This window comes from Labrus mixtus, chromosome 6 (genome assembly GCF_963584025.1).
Source record: "Labrus mixtus chromosome 6, fLabMix1.1, whole genome shotgun sequence".
Classification (NCBI taxonomy): domain Eukaryota; kingdom Metazoa; phylum Chordata; class Actinopteri; order Labriformes; family Labridae; genus Labrus; species Labrus mixtus.
The window spans coordinates 9,252,478-9,273,877 of NC_083617.1; the positions used below are offsets into that span (position 1 = coordinate 9,252,478).

The 21,400-nt window shown below is 40.1% G+C and overlaps 1 protein-coding gene across 1 annotated transcript in view; it reads left to right on the forward strand.

The window, feature by feature from the left end:
* Positions 1-21,400, forward strand: part of kcnma1a (potassium large conductance calcium-activated channel, subfamily M, alpha member 1a) — a 154,739-nt gene that overhangs the window by 90,927 nt on the left and 42,412 nt on the right. Inside the window, exons 6-16 of the mRNA XM_061039882.1 lie at positions 5,041-5,116; positions 5,531-5,606; positions 7,308-7,478; positions 9,085-9,176; positions 14,613-14,723; positions 14,852-14,957; positions 15,332-15,414; positions 15,511-15,580; positions 17,247-17,402; positions 17,916-18,025; positions 18,200-18,268. Coding sequence (XP_060895865.1) covers positions 5,041-5,116; positions 5,531-5,606; positions 7,308-7,478; positions 9,085-9,176; positions 14,613-14,723; positions 14,852-14,957; positions 15,332-15,414; positions 15,511-15,580; positions 17,247-17,402; positions 17,916-18,025; positions 18,200-18,268 — 1,120 coding nt within the window. The remainder of the gene's footprint in view (positions 1-5,040; positions 5,117-5,530; positions 5,607-7,307; positions 7,479-9,084; positions 9,177-14,612; positions 14,724-14,851; positions 14,958-15,331; positions 15,415-15,510; positions 15,581-17,246; positions 17,403-17,915; positions 18,026-18,199; positions 18,269-21,400) is intronic.

The following is a 21,400-nucleotide window of genomic DNA, read 5'->3' on the forward strand; positions in this document are numbered from 1 at the left end:
CATTTCCCTCAGGACTTTTGCCTCCTATATAAGACGTCATGTAATTCCGCTAGGCAGCTTGACAGAGCCCTTAATGGTCTCCCTAATAATCGACAGGCTAATCCATAACTGGTGCGTCTTTCATTTAGTTAAGTATATATGCTGCACCTTAACAAGCTTTGTTAGAGGGCGCCCGGCTGTGTTGTTAAGTGAGTGTATTGTGCTCCTCCTTCCCAGTGGATTAGTTCATCTATTCATTCCTTTTACTGCAGGGGAATACACACCACAGCCTGTGTAATACATCATAATTACAGTACCTCTCATTTCACTCTTTCAGCTCAGGTCCTGCATGAGAAGACTGTTAGAGATCCGGTGGAGGTGTACTCGGCATTATAAAAAGAAGCACTAATAGGGGTTCTGCCCTGCGCTGTGTGGTGCTGTGTTCGCCCACTCTGCAGCACCTGAGGAAGTATATGCTGTATGCATTTCAACTTATGCTCCCTCTCTCTCTTTCTCTCTGCCTCTGCAAATTGGACATTGATTAAGAGGAGGAGAACATTGTGCGGCTAATGTAAGAGGGCACACAGAGTTCCTCCCCGGAAAAAAAGGAATTAATCTCCTTTAACTACTTGAGCTGAGTATTGCTCCCAGGAGAGTCATAGCACAGTGTAGGATTAGAATATGGCTGCTTGGATGATGCTCTTGTGGCTACAAGTGACCTAACTCTTATAACGTCAATTCTCCTTCAGCATTAAAAGCCACATTTGATTAATTCAAAAATTTTACTATCTTAAGTGCTGACTTCATAGATTCTATTTTGCTTTCTTAATGTATTGTAGCCTCATAAATGTTGATGTAACGCTGCACTGGCTTTGAGGATGTACAGTACTGTTGTAGCCTCTAGGGATGGATTTTACTCTTACCTGCTACTGCCTCCTAGTGGTGCAATTGTATACTATTTCTTGATCCCTTCAGTTTTCCTGTTGAGAGAGGCTTACTGTACCTGACATGGGTTGGAGTGCATCTTCCTTAGATGGCCCTTCAGTCGCCGACGAGACGCCCTAATGAACATTCAGACAATGGGGAAACTCATTTGTTGCAAGTTTAAGCCTCTTTGCTGTAGCTCGCTGCTGGTCCATGTGGTTGTATTGTTGTTTGTGTTATTGCGCAGAGGGGCTTTAATTAACAAAATGTGTGGTAAATGTTGTACAGTTATATGCGTTTGCTGCAGAACAGAACCTCTACACACAAGCAAATTACATGCGTGTGTGTGTATTGAGTGGTGCGTAGCATCCTCTAATCTAATCCTGGTGGGGTTGACTGTCAGTATTATCCCACATGAAACGTCCCAGACTGCTGATTGATAAAAGGTCCCACTAGGCTGCTCTGCCAGAACATGTGACACAGGGGCCGTACCCTGGCTCACAAATCCTCAATGAAGTAAGAGTGGGCACAGAGTGGAAAACCCTTCTGAATGAGCATCTGGCCAGCTGACACACGTGTGTGTGTGTGTGTGTGTGTGTGTGTGTGTGTGTGTGTGTGTGTGTGTGTGTGTGTGTGTGTGTGTGTGTGTGTGTGTGTGTGTGTGTGTGTGTGTGTGTGTGTGTGTGTGTGTGTGTGTGTGTGTGTGTGTGTGTGTGTGTGTGTGTGTGTGTGTGTGTGTGTGTGTGTGTGTGTGTGTGTGTGTGTGTGTGTGTGTGGTGGTGGTGCATGTGTGTGTATGTATATGCAAGAGGCTTTGGCATGTGTGGGAAAGAGATTTTGTCCTACGTGGACACGTGTCCAAGGGAGCGGAATTTCATTGAGTGATTTTCAGCACATGCAGGCACAAACACACACAGGCACACTTGAGATACTATACTAGTGAGGACGCTGGACATTCTGTGGGGGAAATTAATGCGTGGTTAATTTTGGTGGACCAGATTGTGCTTATCATGTGGGAGCCTTGTCCTGAGGAGTGATGATGTAAACATGTTTATTTCGCTTTAGTTGTTGAATAAATGGCACACACACATGCACACATATAGAGAAGCACAGTGATGCACAAACACAGGGGTTTCAGATCTATTTACATTCTCTCTTTATCAGCCTCTATTACAGGACCAGTGTGTTTTAGTTGTACAATATCTGATATTTGACCCATGGATACAAACTTTACAGTTGCGGATGTTACCATTTTATTGTAAAACATCCAAGTTGTCTTTATGTTTTTTATATCTGTTCATGTGCCCTAAGCTATCCAACAAACAAATATGTGTGTGTGTGACTGTGTGTGTGTGCGTGGCTGAATCCCTCAATGCATTTTATGTGTAAAGAAGATCAAATTTGAATTTATTTTTTGGTGAGTATAAATTGTAAATGCTCATGGAAATAAAATTCTACTACAACCTGATATTCAACGACTGCACGTGGGCAATGAGATGGAGAATCTGACCTGCCTCCTTCTAAGAAAATACGTCAGCATAGTCTATCCTTCTAATATAGTTTTCAGTTTGCAGTTAAATACATCAATCAAGTGATAACACTCTGTTATCTGAGATAATAAGATACCCATGTTAAAATAAATGCATTGTAATGAGTCCATTAAAGTGACATTTAAGTATTGCACTTGAGTAAACAGATTTTGTGTATATAGTTTGAAATATGAAACTAAGAAGAATATGTCCCCATGCATTAATGAAATCATTATACTGACTGTGTGCAGGTAAACAGGAAACACTTCAAGGACAGAGCAGGCATAGCATTGTGTACATCTGAACATGAAAAGTGCTTCTGTTGTTTCAAACTAAACTTAAAGGCTTCCATGGCCTTGCTTTTTTTTTTTGAAGAAGAAGAAGAAGAAGAAGAATTAACAGAGGGAGCTTAGGAGTGACATTGAAAACCCTGCCTTCTTTCTCATGTTTGAACATCTGTGCCAGTACGTGACCAGTGCCAGTATGAAAAGATCTGAACAGTGTCCTTCAACACACTGCAGAAAGGTCTCGGGGAGGGGCTTCAGATGTTATTGACGACATAAGAAGCTGTTTTTGTGACACATTTTTGCTTTAGGTTTAGACTTACACAGGCAAAAGAGTATAATACAAATATGATTAATCAAGTTTAACTTACTGTACTAGAAATATGTGAGGGTCATGTTACAATGACCTTCTAATCCTCAGATTTCTATCGAATCTATTTGATCCCTAATCTGGGGTTTTTCAATATCCCATAATGTTTAATTTTACAGTGGATGAAGTAACCGCAGCTGTTGCCTGCAGCTGAATGTCAGAAAGATGGCGGAAACTTGCATTTTGATACCGAAAAATAGTTATAAATTCTGGTTATTGTTTAGTTTTTATTATTTTAGACTCTTTAACTTTTTATTGTTTTGACTACATATATTTTTTCCTATTAGTGTGCATTAATCTCTACTACTCGTCTCTACTGCTAAATCCATTTTGGCTTGTACCATGTTGTGTCACTATTTTGTGTCTCGTCTTTTATTGTTTTGCAGTCGCGGTGAAGCACTTTGAATTGCGTTGGATTTGTATGAAAGGTGCTATTTAAGTCGAGCTTGATGGATTGATACTGTTCATATCTTTTTAGAAAGTTAATTTAAAACATCTGTTCGTTTACGTTACACAAGAGTTCAGAGGTAAGCTCTCAACGGTGAATGAGAAAGGTAAACCTGTTTGGATTTTTGAGGATTAAAGGCACCGTTAGAAAATTGGAAAATTGGAAAAAAAAAAAACCAAAAAAAAAAAACCTGGCTGTATTAGAGCTGATGTTTTTTCTCACAGCCACACAGTCCCTGGCAAGACTGACAGGATTATACAGTTGTGTCTATTTTCAACTGGTTTCTCTGCTGCATTGACCTTCGATGTTAACAATATTTGGAGATTTTTACTTAAAAAGGGATCATTTAATGTTGCTGGTGCTGTACTGAGGAAGGTTTTTTTCAGCAAAGCCGAGTCTTCTACTCCTTTTCTGCTTCCACTAGGACTCATCATTTCCCCTGAGGTGCCTTTTGAAATACCAGGCCGTAAATATTTTTTGGCTCCGGGATTTTTAATTCTCATTTTGGAAGGAGGAAGAAAAAAGGATTTCCTTGGACAGGATTTAGTTCAGAACAATGATTCCTACTAAGCTGCTCGTGTACAGGCGGACACATGCTGATGCTAATTTGGATCCCCCTCCGGAGACGAGGAGGCGAAAGAAGTCCTGTAGTGAACTTTTTCAGAATGGGTACAGGGTGAGACAGGGACATCAAAGACGGGAGGATAAAGAGAATCAAACAGGAGTGTACCATTCAGTGTGGTCCTGTTTACACATCCTCTTCAACTGGGGTAAGGGCGGCAGTTGCGCCTGCATTATCAGTAGTAGTCTCAGAGTTTGTACAGTATCAGCATCCACCCTATGAACCCAGATCTGAACGTCGACTGACACTTAAAGATGTTATTTCTTAGAAGCATGCTACAAAACATCACCTTGATCTAACATGGAAAATCAGTTGTAGAGTCGGTCAAAGCAGAAATTTCTTTCACACTAACGGAAGCACGTAGGCAGACATGCGTTCACGCACGGTCCAGAGGATCAATCATGTTATGTAAAAGGACAATGAGGCAGGTGTCTCTTTGTTCTCTAATCCCTGAGCGAGCTGCTCTTGGATGCAGACCGAGGCTTGTGAAAAAGTAGGCCACATGACGTTCCTCCTAACTTGTTTTGGATGCATAAATAATTCCAGCACATCATCTTAAATCACGGGTTTGGCTCTTTGTATCATCATGTTGTGTCTTACACAGACTAAATTTTGCATCATATGGTGCTCTGCTGTCTGCGGCACTTTAAGTGCTGAAATAAAAATCATTCAGACCGTGCTGTCTGACTTCTTTAGTCATTCATGATGTTTACATTCAGTTGTCGCATTTCTCCTCTGCCTCTCTAAAGATACCCCAGAAAACATTTCCTCTAAAGATAAATGTATGAAGATGGATCTAAAGGGAGATTACCGTCATATTCTCTGTCTGCATATACACAGTGTGATGCTAATTTCCCCCTTTCTGTGTCTCTTTCTCCTCTCAGGTTTAAGGTTCCTGAGAGCGCTCAGACTGATACAGTTCTCTGAAATCTTGCAGTTTTTGAATATCTTGAAAACAAGGTAAGATTGAAACCGACTTATTCATACACAAAAAGAAAAACACATTTAACTACCACATCATCTTCACTGCTTTCAGCCCATAGTGTATGATGTGTTATAATTGTATGTTTATGTAAATTATCATGTATTTCATGTCCTGAGATGAGTTTCAATTAGTCCCGCTGTGTGTGTGTATGTCACTTGAATTTTCTGTCCCTTTTTTTGTCATTTCTATAGCACAATTTCCCATTTTTGTGAACTGTAATTACGACGATCTATTTACAGTAAGGCTGATGTCAGTTATCCTGGCTTTAATCGCGGGTCACGTCAGGCGAGGCCCTGATGTTACTTTCATGAGCTCCCGGGGCTCAGTTTTTCTCTCTTATGTCGTCGAAGGTCTTGGAGAGGTTTATGTCTCTTTCTTCTTCTTAACAGCAATTCTATCAAGCTGGTGAACCTGTGTTCCATCTTCATAAGCACATGGCTCACAGCTGCTGGATTCATACACTTGGTAAGTGGATAGCTGTGAGGGTCCAGTGGGGTCTGGTGATTTATGAGCCAGACAGGAACGATTTATCTGTGACACGCAGCAATTTTCAAAATCGAGTTCTACGTTTTTTTTTTTTTTTTTCCTTTCTTAACTGACAACAGAATACATTTTAGGAACATACATTGCAATGATGTTTTTTTTTTTTTTTTTACAATTTTAAAGGAATGCACTTTACCAACTCCAACAAATGAAAAGCCAAATTGCCTTCCAAAAAACATTGTCCCGCACAAAACATGTAGGCTGTATGACTATGAGCATCAGGACAATGACTGCTAACGATGCAAGCATCAATTCAGCAAATTAGGAGCAACAATAAATCAAAAACAACATTGAGTATCATTTAATTGTTAAGCCCCACCGTAAGGCAAACAAACCACAAATTGACCTAATAAAACCCACTACAACACCTTATCAAAGTCAAAGTGAAGGGATTTTTTTTATCATCACACAAACCAAATGATAACAAAGCTCAACATAACAAAACACAACAGACAATCCCTGACTGAGAGGCACAGCAGTCCCAAATCCAAAAGTGTCCTTTCTGAAGCCAGCACTGGGCCTTTAAAGCACTGAGGCCAGGTGCGCCTCGTTGGGCAATTAGCAGCTTCACCTGGGCTGGAGACTACAGGAGGGGAGAGGGGACAAACAACACAGGGAGACATACAGTCGTAAGCTGTAACGAGACATCAAAAAAAAAGAGACATTTGTGAGAAAAATTTAGAAATTGCGAGGGATAGGGGCATAATAGCCTCGGGGTTAGTGAGTGCGGCCCATGTGCAGGGGTTGCAGTCCTCTGAGCGGGCGTCCAGGGTTCGAATCTGACCCGTAGCTCCTTTCCTGCATATCATTCCTCACTCTCTCTATCTCTATTTCAGACACTATCCCCTGTCCTGTCTCTAAATAAAGACAAAAAAGCCCAAAAATAAATCCTTAAAAAGGAAAGAAAACAAATTACAAGGGATAAAAAAAACAACGCTAGTTACAAAAATGATTCTCTTGTCTATTGTGACAGGAGAAAGACATCTAGTTAATCTTCCATTACAAGGTATTGTCCATCACAAACCTTGTGAAAGCTCTTTGATTACCTGTACTGTAGGAGTCTCTGTCTGTAGATGATGAATCAAGTAAAGGTATCTTTTTTCTGTCTCTGTCACCTCCCCTCAGTAGTGACCTAATTTACTCAATCCCCTTGAATCTCAACATACAAGCTCCACGAGTGGCAGTATGACATCATTTAAATTTTCACCAAACTTTTAAAGTGTCATTTAACCCTGTTACCGCTAAAGCAGGTGTTTTCTTGAATGTCTTTGACTATCCAGATATTCACTTCTTCTCACAAGGGTAACTAACTTAATTAAAAGAAAAACAAAAATGTATATATATATATATTATATATATTTTGTATATATATAGTAAGTAGTAGTATATCTGTTGCTTTGTTCAACAACCCACCGCAGCATCAAACTGTTTGACCACTAGATGGTAGCCTAAGCTCAGTACATGAAGGCTCTCCGGCTTCACTGGGCAGCAACAAACACATCTTCACTTTAACTGGATTAAATCAAGCTTGTCTAAATAGTTTCTCTATGCAAACCCTGTTTACAAATTGTTGCTTTGTTCATGCCAAATTGTCTTTCCCTTCTTCTCCCGTCTCCATTGTAGGTGGAAAACTCAGGGGATCCCTGGGAAAACTTCCAGAATTCCCAGTCACTTTCCTATTGGGAATGTGTCTACCTGCTGATGGTGACTATGTCCACAGTAGGCTACGGGGATGTCTATGCAAAAACCACCTTGGGACGCCTGTTTATGGTCTTCTTCATCCTCGGTGGTTTGGTAAAATCAGACTTTTCTTTCACCCTTGATCCCCTTATTATCTCCTAAATCCTGCCTGTCCCCGTCAGTAGACTGCAAAAACACTGTTAGACAATGCTAGATGGAATGATAAATAATTGAAAAATTAAGTTAAATATGTTGATTGTTATGTATATTTTATTATATTGTTGCAAATGTTTAGCTGTATTAAATGCTAGAACTGTAATGCCTGCAGCAGTAACTATAAATTCTTTGTCATAGTGTAGTTGTATCCTTCTGTTTAGCCTACTGTATCTTGTCTACCGTAGTTACGGTACTATGTGCTCCCCCCCGTCCCCTCCCCTTATGTGTCACTCCTCTGTTTCATTAGAGTATAAGCTTTTTGTCTGATAATGTTGTTACTATTCTCTTAAAAGCAGTTGCGGTTTCAGGACACCCCTCCTCTCGTGTCTCCTCCCACAATTCCAACAAACACAGGGGCAGGGAGATGAGGTTTAGGCCAGCCTGACTGTTACCATAGCAACAGCAGCCTCCTCCTCCCCTTTCCCCCTCTCACCTTCCGCTCTAGCGTCCTGTCGGGCTGCCACTAGCCCAGTTTTAGCGCACATCTGTAAACACCTTTGCACACACATACTGAAAGCTTTAGCCTCCTCCATCTTTCAAAAAAAAAAAAAAAAAAAAGTTAGCGGAGGATCTAGCCAGATCGCAGTTACTGTACTCCTTATTTGGACAGCTATCACTTCACTCTAATGTCCTGCAGCTGTGTGGATGTGTTCTGTGTTGTGGCCATGGTGATAGGCTGTCTGTTTCCCTCAGTGCTGAGAGCCCAGGAAGTCTTTAGGCCAGTACCTCTCAGCAGCAGTGGCTGAATAATGACTTCAGGCTGGAGACATTTTTTAAAGCCAGGGATCATATTAAACTCACATCATATCACATTATTCTCTGTAATGTGTAGGTACACTTTCCAAGCATGATTTAAGTATCTTTACAAGAGCTAGGGCCTTTTCTTATTGTACCCTGTGAGCCTAGATGTGGAGTGTCAGTGAGTACCCCATTGTTGTCGGTTGGCGAACACAAACCCTGTGCTCGGAAAACAGGCTGTGAAACTTTGCAAAATGCATCCAGCTCATTTCCCAGCCCAACAAATGAGTCTTAATGTGTTTTGCAGCTGCGGACCATCAGGTGGGCCTATTCAAATCAACCTGCCCGATCATCTGTGTTTGTTGGACAAAACATGGCACATAGGTTGAATTCTCCCTCAGCTATTTAACATTCTGCTATCCAGAGAGGTTTTGGGTGCTAACACAGGCTGAGTATGAATCAGCTGTGACGAAATTCTCGCCCACTGACCAAAAATATCTTCCTTTATCCTCAAAAAATAAAAAAAACTGGGGCAATTTTTTCTCAACAGCACAAACATTTATTGTTTTCAGTGTAATACGATCTCTCTCATGTTTGCCAAGTTTAGCGATTTCTATCATCAATGAGAGAGATTTTCATTTGATTTCAAAGTCACAATTCTCTCCCCTCAGAAATCTGGATTCAGGCACTAGTTTCTCCACCACCCACTCTGCAGCGTAGTAGTCTCTTTTTTAGTCTCTTCTTCTGTCTTCTATCTTCTCCTTAGGCCATGTTTGCCAGCTACGTCCCTGAAATCATAGAGTTAATAGGAAACCGCAAGAAATATGGTGGTTCCTATAGTGCGGTTAATGGGAGAAAGTAAGTATTCCAGATGGTTCTGCTGTTTTTCTGTGTGCGGTAGAACCCTCTCTGCATGCCTTTTTCTTTTTTCTGTTCCATGCATGTAGGCCATGTTTGCTCGCTACGTGCCAGAAATTGCTGCTCTCATCCTTAATCGGAAGAAATACGGAGGGAGTTATAACTCGACACGAGGCAGAAAGTAAGTTGAAATCCAGACAAGGTGTGGTTGTGTGACTCAAGTGCGCCCCCCTGAAGCTTAGAGTTACTGGGGGTTAGATAACTTGACTTTTTTGTAGAAGAGTAAAGTTATATCATAACGTCAAGTCACACTGCGTGACTGGAGACCTTGGCCATTAGGACACACATGTCCATGCCCCTTTACTCTTTCTTCACTTTTTTCTTTCTCTCTGTCAGTCTGTGCTAGTCTTCTACCTTCTCTGTCCGACTTTATCTGCTTCTCTCTGTCCTTTGCTCAGAGCTTTCCTGAACTCATTTGTGTGCTGTTCATTTACTTTCTTTGTCCACTTCCTGCGTTGCGCTTTAATTTAATTTGGAAAATAGAGCTTTCATGACTACTCCACTTCAGACTTCCAGTTTACTAACCTGTGGTGCTTCTGTGCAGAATATCTGCGCATCATGTGTGGTCCCTTTTCTTACGATATACAGTTTTAATACAGCCTTGCCTTTAGGGATGAATTAGTACGAATCAAAAACTAGTCATGAAACCCCTACTATCCGCTTCTAAAGGATTTTTTTCCACAAGAAAATAGAAAGATTTAAACATCTGCAAGTGCATTATTATTGGTGGTCTTTTTTTTTTGAAGCATCATCAATCTCAATGACCATTGCAGGATATGATTTCTTTTCTTGTTTCATTTTGCTTGAGTTTGTTTTTGCACGATTTATGGAATTACTTTTCTTTTCTTTTTTTTTTTTGCATAATTTCTGGCATGTTCTCTAAGACCTGCAGCCTTGTGGCTTTTTTCATTGATGGCAAACTCCATGAAAAAACCCATCTTCCTCTTGTCCGTCACCGCTAGCCCATCGCATCATCAATGCTTGACATAACTCTGGCCCTGATCTTCAGTCAGCTCCCACACCCTGAATGCTGGATGCCTCGCTCCCATTGGAGGCTCTCAATTGCTTTTGGCTTGCTTTTTGCCTGCTTGGTGCTCGCTTGGTTCTCGTGTGATGGTGTGTGGTGGTGTGTGGAGTGTGTCTCCAGATGCTCTCGTTATTTGTGTTTGTGTTACATTGGCCTCTCGCAGCAGAGGTTCCAGTGCACTGTGAAGTATGTGTGACACTGTGGTCAGTTTTGTACAAGATTACCACAGTGCTGTACTGTTCTCCTCCCCTGTAGCTCAAACCTTACTGATATTCAGCACACAGATATATTGAAACACAAATGTGGCGTGACCAGAACAGGCAGGGTAGATATTCTTTGTTTCCCTTCTTCTCTTTTCTTCCCATTTTTCTCTGTAACACTCATCATCTACTACTATATCTGTCTTCTCTTTCTCGCTTGGTTTCTCATTTCCAATCGTAATCCCATCGGTTTCAGTCACTCTATTCAGAAGGGCGGATTCTAGGGAGTCAGCACAAGAGCAAAGCATTTGGAAAGGAAAAAAAAAAAAAAGCCTTTGTTCGATAATGTTTGCCTGTCACTGAGATAAGATTGATGAAATGTTATGTTTGGCCAGTGACCTCAGCCCGGACTCGCAGATGGGTGTTGAGAGAAGCCCCTGTCAAAACTGAGGATAGTTTCTCCCACACACTTTATTTTCTCCTTCCACACCGCCTCCCATTTCTCTCTCTGGTTAGACATACAGCACAAACATGTGGAAACAATCAGAAGATGCCCACTGAACACACACACACACACACACACACTCCAAAAGGCACCAGGCTCTTTGCATAATCATTTAGATTTGTATGCGTTTGGTGTTTACATGTATCGGACCCGACACATAGACAAAACCGGTTTGTCATGTGGGTTTAGCGTTTACATCAGGGTTCATGCATTTAGCAGCTGTCAACATAAAAAAAAAAAAAAAAAAGTCTATCATGGAAATGAGATTAGGAGATTACAAGTATCGACTGATTACAGAGCTCCCAAACAATGAGGTCATGACACAGTATGAAGAATTTCAAATGTAACCCTTATTTGATCTTGCCCGGGCGCTGTCATTTCAAACAGCCCTTGAAGGTTACTTGGAAGTGAGAGGGAGCCACATACTAAATTTCTGTTTGATGCTAGTGTTGCTTATAGTACTCTGTGCAGTGTAGCATACACCCGTGAGCGCAGTGACAGCCCTCAGCCTGTGCACGCTGATATAATAATGACAAGTGTTGCATTCTGTTGGCGCCCACTGCACTCGGAGGCTCTGTGGTTTCCATTATGGCTCCATGGTTTCCATTAGCCCCAACTTCAACAGAGGGATTGGCATAGAAACTGGCTTCCACCCTGGCTGAACTCTGACATACACCTTTGAAAGCCCTCTGTAGGAACTAGCAACGTTAGCTGTGGAGGCCCAGAGACTCCTACACTATCGGGGATGAAAAGGCCCGTACTTACATAACAATCCTCAAAACCAGCCTCAAAGAAACATGCAGACTATTGTACTGTAAATAGAAAGTGCATTGTATGTACCTGCACACTTGCTTTTGCTATTCTTGACATGGATTACAGGGGATCCCGTTTAACCAAATGGAAATAAAAGAAAGGGAGGTAAATTGTGACACTTGATGATGATTCTTGCACCAAGTTTCATCACTGACCCAAGGATTAGAGCAGTAGAAAGTGAGTGACCTCTGTTGCTGATGTTTGAGCTCTTGTTTGTTCATTTCGTAATCCCAGGATGTTCCCTGACTGCATGATTTGTGTGCACGCTCTGTTATACCTTTTTTTTTTTTTGTCGTCTCGCATTTAATGTGATTGTGTCCCAAAATGTGTTTAGTATCTTGGGTGATGTGTATGGTTTTCTTGTTTAAAAAAAAAAAAAGTGTTCCTTTTTTTATTTTTCGTTTAATGTTTTAGTTATGTGTTTATCTCAGGCTGTACTGAACAATCAGGTTAGCAAATAGAAACATATATTGTGTTCATGATGAGATTCTGAATGGTGAAATGATCTATTATGTCCTTTTGAACTATTCAGTGATCACAGTCTCCAGTGTGATGTGACTATTGTCCCACATGAGGAGGAAGATTGCGAGGCCGGTCAACTTTAATGATTACAACTGAATATTTGCAGCTTGAATACGGAAAGAGACTTAGATTAGTGTCTTTATCGAGCTATGAATTAAAGTGTAAAATATAGGAAATAAAGTTAGCTAGAAAAAGTAAAAAACAACACAGTATGTACGCTTCTATGAGGGATAGTGTGTGTATGTGTTTTCTGTTTTAATGCTTATACCCCTTCAGCTTTGTACTTACGTGAGTGTATGTATCTGAGATTCACAACCTAATGTTGAACCCACATGAGTATTACAACGTTTAAATCTGTATATTCCCTCTACCCTTGGAAAAGGGCATCTGGATACTGGGAATAGGAAAACATGAGTGATGTTTTTCGTCTCTTTCAATGAGAGATATCTTGTGCCAAATACTGCTGGCTGCCCACAGACATCTCAGCTCATCAGCTTGTAAGACCACACGGCCCCCCCTTTTTTTTTTTTTTCTGCTCAACTCAGGCCAACCATGCAATCACGTCTGCTCGTTAGATTCTCTTAAAGGACAGAGGCGACATCTGCGAAGACCATTATGTCCTGCAACATGCACAAACTGCAAAACTCTCAATATGTCTGTCACAGAACTTTGCCAAGTCCACTTCAGTTCAGCCCTAACCGGCCCATCTGGTACAAGATAGTGATCTGGACTATGGTTCTCGTCTGACATCAATAAATATCTCTGTTTCTTTTAAAACTGCCAAACTGAGTCAGATCTCAGTCACTTGTATTGGACAATGTTTCAGCCAGAGCGTCCTCCTCCTGTATAAGTGCATTATAACGGACTGAAGGAAACAAATCTAGTTTGATGACAAGAAGTTGAACAGTGAACAAATATGACCACAGTGTTTACTTTTATTCTAGGAAAAAGTAACATTATACTCATTATGTTAAATACAAAGCTGGTCCAAGACCCAGTCCCTCCAAACTGAAGTGGTTCATTTGTCCCCTGGCACATCCTGCTAAATAGTGGATAAGGCCATTGTCATTACCCAGATTGCCTTACAGGTCTCTACAGGGTCATTAGTGTGTCTGCAGAGTGTCCACACTAATCCATGTCAATATAAAAGCTGGATTCTACTGAACATATTTGGATTTCTCATTTAGGGGTTTGGCAGTACGACTCTTGACATTGAACTTAAACTCTGGAAGGGTAGCTCAGCTTACTCGAGTTCAAATGAAGCATATAAAGTGTCTTGGATTCACTAGAATACCAATAGGAGATTAAATTACCTATCATTCGGGATTGAATTGCCTATTGTAACCATGTGGTTGAAAACAGCAGCAATGCTTTATTTGCAGACAGCTAACAGTGCTAAAGTAAAATCAAATTAAACCTTAACAGAGGAAGAGAAAATGTTCATAAGAAGAGAGAGATTGTGCAGTATACGGAAAGTTCTGGGACTTTAAAATAAGTAACATTTACAGAAGCACCACAAGTTTTATTGAGGAACTGTAAAAAAACAAGTTTAGATAAGACTTGTGCAGTTAATAGCCAAACCGGCAAAATGATTCTCATCGCATAGTCAATGAACCTGGGAAGCTGACCTTTGCCCTTGTCTCTATCTCTATTGTCTCCAGTGCAGTCACAGGACAAACAAGGACATAACCTCCAATCCCAAATTGTTCCAATCCATCCGTCCTTGCTGCTGTAATCAGCCCCGTGCACCATCTGACAGATCCCTCTGTTCAAATGCAGCCTAAATGTTTTGCCAGGGGACTTGTCAAATACGGAGGTCCTGTTTAGAATTTGTGTCAACCACAGGCCTCCAAATCACTTTGAAAGTTTTCAGTAATGTTCTGTATAAAAAGCACCAGCATATTGATGTACATGTCATTGTCAACATCCATTCAGCTCACAAAGGGTGGTTTGGCTGAAGGGACGGTTTTTATATTGAGAACGGATGACAATCCAACCACTGTGGGCTGCGTGATTATATCTTAGATTTTCTAAAGTGGTTCAAAGTTGAGTGTTTGATTGCACTTGTCATGCAGAATTTAACCACTTTCATTATGTTGGGGAAAATATTCACTTTTATGGCAAAAAAGATATAATTCAGTTACTTGTTTGCTTTGAAAAGACATTTCTTGACATGTATACATTCTTCTCAGTCTATATTTGAGTTAGATGTTAGAGTGCTTTGGTTTGACTGATTATCTTTAGGAGACATGCCAGTGTCTGCAGTGATTTATGTCGCCCACTCAAGATGATTTCTTCCCCCCTTCCAGGCATATTGTGGTCTGTGGTCATATTACCCTCGAAAGTGTCTCCAACTTCCTCAAAGACTTCCTACACAAGGACAGGGATGATGTCAATGTTGAAATTGTTTTTCTCCATAAGTAAGTCCATTGTTTTCCCTCCTCGCCATTTGTAGGTTAGCAGAATACAAAGTGCAAATTGGACTGTTCAAAGATGCAGAAACACACACGTGCACTTACCCTTCTTCTCTTTTCTCTGTGTGTGCTAGTATTTCCCCTAATCTTGAGCTGGAAGCCTTGTTCAAACGTCACTTTACCCAAGTAGAATTCTACCAGGGATCTGTTCTCAACCCTCACGATCTAGCCCGAGTGAAGGTACAGTCAGCGACTCTTGGAGAGATGAAATGAGCAAATACATAATATACACTTTGGATTAGATTTAAGAGAACATTTCAAAAGGTCTTTCAGTAAACCAATCATTTTAAGGGTTACACCTTTAGAAATAACAGTATCAGGATATACCATTTCACATTTTAAATACAAGAACTGTTCATGGATAGTGACAGACAATGAAACTTTAAAACTCTGCAGATCTATGACACATTGTTTCTGATCAGAGTTAAACAGTTTGATGTAAATGCGTCAGCCACGAGTTATCTGAAGCACGTGACACATGTAAAAAAAAAAAAAAAAAAATCTGTCATGTACTATTATGTTAACATATCTGTTTTCCGATGCTTCACACGTAGATCGAGTCAGCAGATGCCTGCTTAATCCTGGCCAACAAATATTGTGCAGATCCTGATGCTGAAGATGCCTCCAACATCATGAGGTATAGAATCCTGAGGCCTTTGTATCAGTGGAAACTGACAAGAGAAGGTCTTCATCTTACCTAGTTCTATCTCTCTGCCTGTTTTTGTCTTATCAGGGTTATTTCGATCAAGAACTACAGTCCTAAGATCAGAATAATTACACAAATGCTACAATATCACAACAAGGTAAGGTGTTTTGGTTTCCCATTAATATCTAATGCTTTGTTATGTTTCACAAGGCAGAAAGTTTATGACAGACTTGAGTGTGTTACATTTCACTATAGTTGGTTTTATCGTTAAGTACAGTAACTCATAGCCACTGTTTCTGTCATATGTGTGACCTCATGGTTAAGAGTGATAATCAGTTGGCAATTAATATGTTAGGATGGCTCCCTTCAGAAGAACTTTAGAGTAATATAATAAGTGCTGGCCTGCCTGTGTTATAAACATTTTATATAACATGAAATTCCATGCAAAAAATAGTTATTTTTCATAATTACATTGACTACTGTCATTGGGTTGAAACAAAAGGTTACCTTCTGACTGTAAAGTAATTTTGTAACCGAGGGAAAAATGTGTCGATGCTGCAATACCGTATAGCGCCACAAGGTGGTGCCCCTTAGTTTGATTGTGATGTACTGAAGTGTGACGAGTGTGACCAGTGTGACGCAGCGCTTAATCCCTTCGACAACCGTCGTCCTCGACACGGACTTTCTCCGGTCAATATTTGGTGCAGGTTATAGCCTAATGTAATTGTTTTACTGTTGTGTACAAGTTTTGAAAATAATAACTGCATTGTTGGAAATATACACTGGAATAAGTAACGGGACATTTTTATCCCCTCTAAAATTATTTGGCTAACCTGGAACTCAGCTGCTAGTTCTCTCCAAACTACACTAAAAGTGCCACTTTAAAAAAAACGATTGTTATTATTATAATTATTTTTACTTTTACAATTTTCTGTGTCTAAGAGCCCATCAAATGGACTAAAATATCGTTTGCAGTGGTAGTAGTGTATAATATAGTGTTGTTTAAACTATTATAATTAGTTCCTGATAAATATGAGGTTTAACCACGAAAATAAAAAGGTATTTTAGTTGAACGGGCTTTGGCCCCCCTTCATGTGTCCATATCATAATAATTGTCTGACTTAAATAACCTTAGGTAGACAAACTAAAATCACTCAATAATGTGCAAAAATCTCAATGTACTGTATGTTTGAGGGGTATTTCTCATTTCAGTCCCTGTAAAAATAAAACACTTCACAAACAGGACACATTTGGGATATTCATGCTGAGGTAGGTATCCAGAAAAAAAAGCATACTTTAATATTATCATAATTATTATTATTATTATTATTATTATTATTATATAAAATAACCCTACTATATCATTAGACACTAAGGTAAAAGCTATGTTGAAGTGCTGGCTTCTCTATCAACAATGCAGCAGCCAGTAAGATTCTTTTGAAGAAGTTTTGACTAGAGAAGTAGGCGGTTTTTACGGCTTTACCCCTGAACGTCTGTTTTGGATGCCCCTCAGTTTGCCAGGCAAATGGCAAACCAACAGGTGTTGCAGCGATGGGAGTGTCAGGGGGCTGATTGATTGAAGTCTCTCCTGGTTGCCTGACAGCTGACCAGAGTTTACCTTAGCTGTTACCACCTATTTTGAATCTCTCTAAACCGTCCATTCTTGATAGTAATGTTTAACTTTTAACTAATGGCAACTTTCTCTCCAAAAAGGCATATTCATATTTTCCAAACAAGTTGATGTTTTGCCATAAAAGTGGGACACATTCGCTTGTTTTTTGTGTGTCTTGTAACCTTTGTTTTTGCCTTTTCATGTGATGAAGGCCCATCTGCTGAACATTCCAAGCTGGAACTGGAGGGAGGGTGACGATGCTATCTGCCTGGCAGAGCTGAAAGCCGGCTTCATTGCCCAGAGCTGTCTGGCCCAGGGCCTGTCCACCATGCTAGCCAACCTCTTCTCCATGAGGTCTTTCATTGAGGTAACATAGAGGACAAGATCAACGTTACATTTTAAGTTGACTGTAATAATCTGGATGAATTAATCCTCACATAGAATTTTTAATAAATTAGATGATTTGTTCATGAATTGTAGATGAGGTTACCGTATGTGGATACTGTATGTTCTCCACTGGCAGATGGAGTAAATCTATCAAACACAGTACATTCCCCAGGAAAGTTTGACATCTTTGTCTAGCAAAAGACTTCCATCAGAGTGTGCTCAGTCGTCCTGGCACGTCATATTTTAATGTGACTTTTCATATGGAATCTGTTCTGTGTTTCTGTGGCTCAAATTGAAGAGGTGCTTGCCTCTATCAAAGGACTGTTCTCATGTCATGAGGATGATGGATCAGCTTATAATGACCAGACTGAAGTTGTGTGGCGGAGAGCATCTGCAGGCCACATTGAGCCTCTATTGGAAGGAAGAAAGTGGGTTTTTTTTTTTATTTCTTTTTTTCCTCACATGTGACATTTCCGTGCTTGTGTTTTGTCAGATTGAGGAGGACACATGGCAGAAGTATTACCTAGAAGGAGTGGCTAATGAGATGTACACAGAGTATTTGTCCAGTGCCTTTGTGGGCCTCTCCTTCCCCACCGTCTGTGAGTAAGTATCACTCGTTCCCCACTCGGCAAGCTTAAACTCACTGGGTAGGTAGCTAACAAGACTGATGTGAGACATAAGGACTCAGGGGAATTTAAGGATGTGTGTTTCAAAGATGCATGAAAAAAATAAATTCTTATATACTGATTTTCGCTTATGCGTGTCAATGTTTTACAGGCTGTGTTACGTGAAGCTGAAGCTGCTGCTTATTGCTATCGAATACAAGTCTGAGCAGAGAGAGAGCAGGTTTGTAAAACAGATCTTTTCTTCCAGTAAAATCAAGTGCAATTGAGGTAAATGTTGAACTACTGTGTGACTTCTTCAGTCTGACCTTTTTATTTGTTTTATATTTCCCCCTCTTAACCTCTTTGCCGCCTAAATCACAGCTGATATTCATATTCCACTTGAAGAAATTAAGTTATTGAATGACATTCGAACCATAGCATGCCTTTATTATTATAAAATAATATGGCGAGTACAGCAGTTTCTAGAAAAGTAAACGCAAAGTAACTTACTTAATGACCTTGATAATCTACACACACCATAACACAGCTATCAGAGATCACAAACCTCTACCAAGGCAAATTTCATGATGTCAATGTAGCAATACTTTCCACAACAAGATAGACATTCATAATTTCTTACATGTGTTGTTTTAACCCATAACTTAACATCAGTGTGTTATAACCAGTAACAACATGAAGTACTATTTTTTGTAATCTCGATAACCAAATCCCACCGACTTTCCCTCGTTTGACTGCATCAAATGTTGTTGGTTACTTCTAAGGCTGCTTAACTATTAATAATTATTCGGCATGAAGCTAATGAAAAAAATAACAAAGTCTAAATATGCTAACTTTATAACATGTCTGGATGTTTACATATCTCATCTTGTACTTAAGAGTATCCCAGTGTGCTTGTTTTTGTCTGAGCTCTTCAATCTTTTAAGCTAATACTGTAGAATTATTGGAAATGTATATCTACTTTATCTCTTTAAAAAAAAGAGTGATTGTGATAATTTCACATAATTTCACCAATAATTTTCCTCTTACCAACAACTCTTTCTTGAAAATGGACGGTCACAATTTCAGTGCCATTTCAATTTCCCTTTGTTGAAAGATAACCACTATTCAGATCAGTTGTATTTTTGACACAATCTTTTTAGGTGCAAGGACCTCACCATTGGACAAGCATGAAATGTGTTTGTTCCTGGTAGTGTCACGTGTTGCTATGTGGGCGTACCCTCTTATTATGCATTGGAACATACGTAACATTCTCCTCTTCCCTCATGTTCCTGATAACTCTTTGATTGGAGATTTTTTTCTTGTTGTTTGCAGAAGCCGAAAGCGGTATGCCCTCTACCTTATCTTACTCCCAAAGTTCCACCAAATCTCCACAGCTTTAAAGCTTCTGACTTTGGGAGTTTACCCAAGGATATTTTTCCAGACCCTATCTCACAGGCCTCTTTTCTAACTCTTTTCATGGTGTCCCTTGTGCTTAATGCACTAACTTCTTTGCAGGCAGAGAGACGATAGATAAATTGGACATGTTTGTAGAAGTGCTGTTTCTTTGTGTTTGCTGTTGTCAGTGTATCGAGGCCAAATGCTCACCCCCTCCATATCTACCTCTAATTTTAACTTTTCAGTTTTGTCCTTTACTTGTCCTTTGCTTAGTTTATTTCTCTCACTTTCAGTTCTTTTTCAGTGTTGCTCAGTTGTTACCTTCAGTATGTGGGCTTTGCCAAGCTGGTTATGCCACTCATGGTGTTTTTAATCATTGCCAGAACAGTTCTTCACGGTTCTTTGACTCAAAATCCCTGAGAAGTTTGTAAACACAGAACTTAGAACTCAGATGTGGTGTTGAGAAGAACTAGTAAACTGTTGTTCTAAATCTTTGATTTAATCTTGGAATAATTTGACTGATTATCTGCCATTGCTTAAGGCAGTGGCTGATAAAATAGCATGTATTCTCTCATGGTTTTATTACCAAAGCAGCACCTCACCAATCTGTTTTTCTTCATCATTTTACTCACTAGGAAAGGCATGGATCTGTTGATCTTGGATAGCATTAAGTTTATCCAAACAAAAATTGAATAGCCAAAGGCTATGATGTTCACAAGCGACCCACATTTCACTTTTGCATTCCATCACCCTATCATGTTCTCAGTGCTATATGTACATCATCTGTGCATGTACGTGCGTCTGCGTGCGTGATTACCTCAAAAGGGAGAGGTTGTGTGTGACTGAGCGTGTGAATTGTTGTGGGTCTCAGCCACCATGTAACGTCATGCTTGTGTGTCTTTCGAGTAGATGTTCTTAAGGGAGGTCACTTCCTGTCAGTTTGGTGTTTGAGAAACAATCCAACTGCACAGAAGTTACTGCAACCGTCTGCATCTACGTACCTGTCTCTATACCTGTACTGCGGTGGCTATGCTGTCATGTTTGATTATTGTCCTCTTCATGCTGTTCGGTAACTGCATGCTATGACACTATCACAAAAGGTGTTTATTGCTTGCCTTGTTGCTCACAATATGAGGTTTTGATGCATCCTAAGCTTCTATTCACCAGTTTGCGCGCGACAGAAGGAAAATGTGTTGGATTGATTCACCTGTAAAATCTCAGATTTGGGCAGCAATGTTTGTGAAATGTCTTGATTTGTACCTTTCATTTATTTTCACTAAAAAGCATGCCAGGCCTTATGCCTGTTTACTTCTCTGGGGGCCATTCAATCTGAGTGAATGTTAGACGCTGATTTACTTCTTGCACAAGAAATCTGTGCAATCAACTACCAATCTGCATGACTTGTTGCAATTTGACCACAGCCCTATATTTGTATCGATTCAATTGCTCCCTTAGTATTTCTATTCGTTTTCTCCAATGTAGCCTTTTCTAGAACCCAGAGGAAAGATGAAGGGAGATGTACACTTTGTTAGATGTACTCCAGTACTTTACTATGGCTTCTATTAAGTCAAGTTGCTTAGTAAGATGTTGCCCAGAAGTTTCTAGGTCTAGCTTTTTTTTTTTTGCCACGGTATAACGGTCAGAAATAGACAAAAAATTGGGTTTCAATTGAGTTAAATAAAAGATTCCGAAATTCATCATCTTTCATCTGGGCTCTTATTTTGAAGGAGTGTAACACTTTTAAGGTCTGTGGGTCCAGTGTTTGATTTCTTAGTCCACACTCACATCATTGATGATTGTTGCCCACAGGTAACCATTAATGACCAGGGTGTGTGTGCTTGTGTGTGTGAGTACGTGTGAGCATACAGTACGTGTGCGTGCTGTCTACTCTTTGTCCCAGTCTAATTAATGGGGAATGATACAGCCAGTCAAAGGGTGTCAATAACAAAATTAAGTTTTACGCAAACATCCCTTGATA